Source organism: Sander lucioperca, chromosome 1 (assembly GCF_008315115.2).
Source record: "Sander lucioperca isolate FBNREF2018 chromosome 1, SLUC_FBN_1.2, whole genome shotgun sequence".
NCBI lineage: Eukaryota > Metazoa > Chordata > Actinopteri > Perciformes > Percidae > Sander > Sander lucioperca.
This window is the reverse complement of record NC_050173.1, coordinates 30,552,560-30,558,756: the sequence shown is the minus strand read 5'-3', so window position 1 is coordinate 30,558,756 and position 6,197 is coordinate 30,552,560. Positions and strand designations below refer to the sequence as shown.

General features: G+C 38.6%; 1 protein-coding gene across 2 annotated transcripts in view; it reads left to right on the top strand.

Moving 5' to 3' along the window:
- The first annotated feature begins 1,266 nt into the window (after window positions 1-1,266).
- Window positions 1,267-6,197, top strand: part of atg2a (autophagy related 2A) — a 29,368-nt gene continuing 24,437 nt past the window's right edge. For both annotated transcript variants that reach the window (XM_031303015.2, XM_031303014.2), the window contains exons 1-5: window positions 1,267-1,823; window positions 2,205-2,367; window positions 3,099-3,248; window positions 3,472-3,574; window positions 5,497-5,641. In XM_031303015.2, the coding sequence (XP_031158875.1) occupies window positions 1,653-1,823; window positions 2,205-2,367; window positions 3,099-3,248; window positions 3,472-3,574; window positions 5,497-5,641 (732 nt within the window). In that variant the 5' untranslated portion in view covers window positions 1,267-1,652. The remainder of the gene's footprint in view (window positions 1,824-2,204; window positions 2,368-3,098; window positions 3,249-3,471; window positions 3,575-5,496; window positions 5,642-6,197) is intronic.

Below are 6,197 nucleotides of genomic sequence, written 5' to 3'. Positions count from 1 at the left end.
GGTTACTATGCTTAGCTGCAGTGAAGGGACAATAAAGCAAAAAGACAATTTTGTACTAAAAATACTGTAACCTTGAAGACAACCACTTGATTTGACTAACATACTGCTTGCATCTGATATTAGCTTCAGCTAAAGTTATGAATGGAATTTTGCACAGAATGAGGACTGTAGCCCCCATCATTTACATTGGAAGCGCATAAATAAGGGACCTCTATTTGCCCAGTATGAACATAAGGAATGATTCCGGAAAGCAAAAACTTTTTCAATGTTAATATGGGTACCTGACTATTGTTTAAAAACAAACATGAACAAATGTGGACCTATCCTTTAATTTCCCAGTGGACTCTAAAATTGTTTGCTGGGTTGCCAATATAAACCTTAATGATTGAAATGTTCAGGTTACATAAATCTTGTTGCTGAAAAACGTCCAACACTAAAATGGAAATCAGAATACCCAATTGGACTGCATAAATTAATACAGTCCAATTGGGTATTCTGATTTTCCATTGCATAAATTAATACAGTAATTCCATACAACAACATATCGGTTGATAAACAAACGAAAAACCTTTTACAATATAGTTATTGACTATAGGCTGTTTTACATTTAAATAAATAAATCTAAATCAATAATAATAAATGTTCACATTTGAAAAAAAATTATATATATATATGTTGTATGGAATTACTGTATTAATTTATGCAATGGAAAATCAGAATACCCAATTGGACTGTATTAATTTATGCAGTCCAATATGTATATATATATATATATATATATATATATATATATATATATATATATATATATATATATATATATATATATATATATATATGTTGTATGGAATTACTGTATTAATTTATGCACTGGAAAATCAGAATACCCAATTGGACTGTATTAATTTATGCAGTCCAATATATATATATATATATATATATATATATATATATATATATATATATATATATATATATATATATATATATTTCAAATGTGAACATTTATTATTGATTTAGATTTATTTAAATGTAAAACAGCAACACATAAATGAGTACAGAGCATAGGTAGAGTCTATATATATATATATATATATATATATATATATATATATATACACAAAACAGGTGTAACATTGATTATATTTCAGATTTACAAAAAAAAACTATTAACCTTACAAAGATGGCGCCTGGGTGGGTCCATAGTCTCTCTTTTCCGGGTTTTGCCTTTCGTCACTGTGACGCGAGACGCACGTACGTTTACCATACCATCAGTTGGCGTATGATAACAATAAACAACCCTGAAACAAGAGAAACGCACCAACAGGACCTGCTGCTCCAATTCGACAGAAACGTACCGAAAATATGAGCCGAGACAGCTACAGACAGTTGGAGTAACGTCTCGTCAAGTAGCAGGGGAGTCTCATCGGTCCTGACGCAAAGGATTTTCGATTTTTTGTGTCAAGCCTAGGGGAGAACTTACGTAGAAGAAGTTACGGTCTACCCTTCCTTAGCCCCATGTAGCTAGCTGTGGCTCATTCCTTGTTTTTGCATACTTTGTGTTAGTCTGTTATGCAGTTGCCAGAGGACTGTACTCGCACTCGTTCTCCTTCGCCACCTCTTTGCTCCCTCTCCCCGCTCTCTCTGGCCATATGTCTCGCTGGCTTTTCCCCTGGTCAGGCTCAATCAAGAAGCGGGCCTGTCGGTACCTCTTACAGCATTACCTCGGTCACTTTCTGCAGGAACGACTGAGCTTGGACCAGCTGGGCTTGGACCTCTACAACGGCAGCGGTGTCATCAAGGAAATCAACCTCGATGTCTGGGTGAGTTTTTAAAAGAGAGGTGGCTGTCAACTTTGCACCACAGCAGCAGTAGGCATCGTGTGTTTTTGTCTGGCTCGTGCACCCTTGACTGTTTCGCAACTGCACTCGAGTTCAACAACAATCTCCAACGTCATGCTCTCAGCCTAGCTCGCATTTCTTCGACGAAATCCAGTTATGGGGAACACATCACCAGCTCACCAGATTAACTGCACCTCTCCCTCGTGTCTTAACATTCAGAATAAATGTATTTACCCCAGCCATGTTGGCTGTAAACTAACGTTGCTTTAAAAGTCTACACCAGAGTGATGGGACAGTGTGAAACCAGTTATTCAGATTTCTTTGACTTTGTGTGTCTTACTGACTGCTTCCTTTCTACTCCAGGCGGTCAATGAGCTTTTGGAGTCTCTTGGAGCTCCTCTGGAGATAGTGGATGGCTTTGTGAACAGCATAGCAGTGACCATCCCCTGGCAAGCTCTCCTGACTGATCACTGCACCTTAGAAGTTTCTGGTCTTCAGATAACATGTCGACCCAAGTACCGGACCAGTAAGTTAACTTAAAAACATTTTCTTGAGTCAATATTTGCGATTTACTCTTGGGTCTTCCATTTGGGCCACTAAACATGCACCAGCCATCCATAGGTTGAGTGAGGGGGGTTTTCCAGGGTTTATCAGATCAGATCGACTGTGTCCAAAAGTGTATTGTAAGGACTAATTTGTCCCAGTTTTTCATACTGTTTTCCCCAAACTATTCCTTATGTAGAGCTCTTGTTATGCAGGGAAGCAGGTGATAGATAAGTGTCTATTTGTTAAGATCTGATGTTTAAGTGCATTAGTAAAAAAAATAAAAAATCTAGACCCCAAGCTGGCATAATCAAATCAGTTGTTTTGTCAGAGCAACAGTCCAAAAAAAAAACAAATAGTCACTTAACTATCACATATGAAGAAGAGCAACAGCATATCCTCAAGTGATTTCAAAGTATTTTTTTAATTTTACTCAAAAATGGACTGAAATGATGAATTGCTGACTATTTTGTTAATTGATTAACTTCCTGGCAATCAATGAATCAACTAATCCTCTCAGCTCTGTACTGGACTACAGAAAGCTCAGGAGGTGCAACCTGGATCTCCATGTGTAAAGTGTAAATATTACGTCACACACTAAGGAGTTTACTAAGTTTGCATTGGATGTAAAAAAAAGTGCACACGTCACTTACACTACGTCTCTGTCAAAGCGCAATAAATCACTGAGTCCCATGTGGTTTTGTTTGTACTCAGGTGGGGGTTGGGACTCCCAAGGCTGGTCATCAAGCATGACCTCCAGCATGCAGCTGGCTCAGGAGTGCCTGAAGGACCCCCCGGAGGCGTCCGAGGAGCCACCTGCCCAGCTGGAGGGGCTTGAGATGTTTGCACAAACCATTGAGACGGGTGAGTCAAATCTGTGTGTGCCCTCACTCGGTTAAGAAGTGAGTGTGAACATACAGACATCAGTTTCCCCACAGTCAGAAAGGGCACTCTGGCAGTATTATTGGGAATATTTCTCTAATTAAAAAAACCAAAACATTCTGAATACACTCTGCTAAAAAAAGATGCTTTGGAAGATCAGTGCTGGTAAAACTTTGCATGTGTCTCGTCTCATCTGTGTTTGCAGTCCTTCGTCGTATTAAAGTCACCTTCATAGACACTATTGTTCGCATCGAGCACCAGCCCCTGGACCTGGAAACAGGCGTTGCCTTAGAGGTGCACATCAAACGGTACGTCCTTGCTCACTTTCAAAGATTCACTTAAAGGAAATGAACTTCAACGAATATGACTTTGTGTCCTTTTTTTGTATTTAAAATTTTTAAAATGTCATCTTTGTTAATGCTACAGTAGGGTTTATACACACAGTGTTCATTTATTTTTGTGGGAACATCCTGAAAAACAGAAACACATTACTTTTGGTACTGTTTGCTGCTGGGACATGCTGATAGAGAGCAGCTCATGGTGCAAAACCAAAGGTCAATTTTTACAGTTCATTTGGCAATACTATATTTATTGAAAAGCATACCTGAGTGGCTTTTTAACAAATTACACGGCTCTAGCAATATGACTAGGTTCAGCACAGAAGACTCACATGATTTGTTCTACAAAATAATATAGTGCAGCACGCCAAGCTACTTTGGTAAAGACATCAACACAGGATTTTTTTTTCAGTGTCTTTTGAGGCCATATCAGAGCAAAAGCATAGAAGGTGGTTGTTATTTGAAATGAAATGTGTTCAGGCATTTTACATAACACTGAAATGTAGCCTGAAAAACCTGAAAAACACAAACTGGGTCTGAAGCACTTGAGGCGATGAAAACAAAGAAGAAGCTTCAAAGAATGAGCTCGAACATAGTGGTCAGCATAACTTTCTACAAATAAAAGCATCCACATTCATACCCAGCTTTTCTTTTGATGGATTTCACTTTTTATCACTCACAAGAGGGTGCTACTGTGCTAAAATGTGCTTTGGTGATCAGTGATATTGTAACTCTCCCACATCAGCACTTATATTACAGTCAGGGGAGAGTGAAAGCAAAATGGAAGACAAGAATTAGATTTCATCTTTTCTCTGCTTATCAGCAGAAAAGGAGAAGAGGATCCTGCTAAGTTATGAATTTGCACTCCCTGACCTTCAATTGTCAGACAGCCTCAGCGTGAAGCTCATTTTGAACGGGGTCAGTATTGACGAGGTCATTCACCTGAACAGGCTTCTATCAGCGGCTGCAAATAAGTGCAGGCTGTACTTAAGGTGTCGTCAATATGGGATGTCAGGGGAGTCTGTGGCTTTGACATTGATGAATATGTGGCCACTGTTGCTGTGGCGAGCCAGATAGTTAACTGGTTGTATGACTGCAGTAGTCATGATTATTATTGTATCTATATACAATAATAATCATGACTACTGCAATCATTTATTATGTTCTCAATATTTTGATGTATTTTATGCATTTTTGACACAATATCTTAACTCTTTCCAGCTGCAGTGTTCAGTCCTAATCAAATTTAAAGGTACAAATAGTGCTCATGTGATAATATTATTAAAGCCAGATTTTCAAATTAACTCCCCACCTATTTGATTAATTACCAGGTAGACACTGCTGGGTTTCTGGCGCCACATGTCCCATCACTGTTGCCATTTTCTAACATGTATTACTGTGACAGTGTTGAAACCTTTTTTGTGGCTTATTGACAAAGCTGCTCAGGATGGCTGTGTTGATCTGGGGTCAGTGACCAGAAGGCCCTGTTATCTCAAATGCTTGATTTTTAACAGAACAACTGATTTGAGTCCCGTGAAGCATGTTACAGGATAAATGTTTATTAAACAGGATGCTATCTGATCATCATCATACAGCAGAACTGTATGTAGTATGTAGTACTTCAGCAACAAAATATGAAGTGCTACTTGTACTGATCAGTACGTCAGGTATATTCATTATAAAACCATGGTATAATTGGTATGAGGTAAGAGTTCCTTACCTCATACCAATGGTACTGTGAGTTTTTCTCAAAATGAAAATCGCATTATGTGATATTATGTTATATCTGTCTGCTGTCACAATGCAGGTGTGACTTTTTCCCTGTATGTACTGAATTAAATACAATTTTAGGGCGCTGAATAATTGGTGTGTTTGTTTGCACGGTTCTCCAGGCTGGAATACTTTGACGAGGCAGTGCGAGATCCAGCCAGCCAGACTGCCGTGCCTGTCGACATCCACCAGCCGCCCGCCTTCCTGCACAAGATCCTCCAGCTGAGCGCGGTTCAGCTGTTCTACGACAGCATCGGCACAGTTCAGGTGATGGAGACCTCACTGCTATGGATTCTTTACGTGTAATCTCTGTATATAGTTTTTATTTCCTTCACACTTTTATTCATTTCTGTAAATAATTTATGTAGTCACCTACTTATTAGCAGGATCGTGAAAGATTAAGCAAACTAAAACCCAAAAATATCAAAGAATAGTTCTTAAGAAATGGGTAAAAACTCAAAATACATACACCACATTCTGCGCCACAGCATGAGCCGTCTAGGAGGAGCTGATGTGGATTAAAGGGGTTTATAATTGACTAAAAATATCTAGCTATTCAGACTTTGATACATCAGTTTCTTACTCCCACAGTGATGTTTGAACAATATGAACTTTTCTCACTTGCTACTGTTGCAAAGCAACAAAGTAATAACCACTTACATTTGTTCTTATGTAAAAGCCTAACCAGGGACAAGGACTGCAAATTAGCCTACGGCTAGACGTCCCACATACAGTACATCACATCGGTTGCACATTAGATGTAACAATGCCTATATGCATTGGCTCTGACAAATAAACTGATAAAATAAAAATGTTTCTTTCT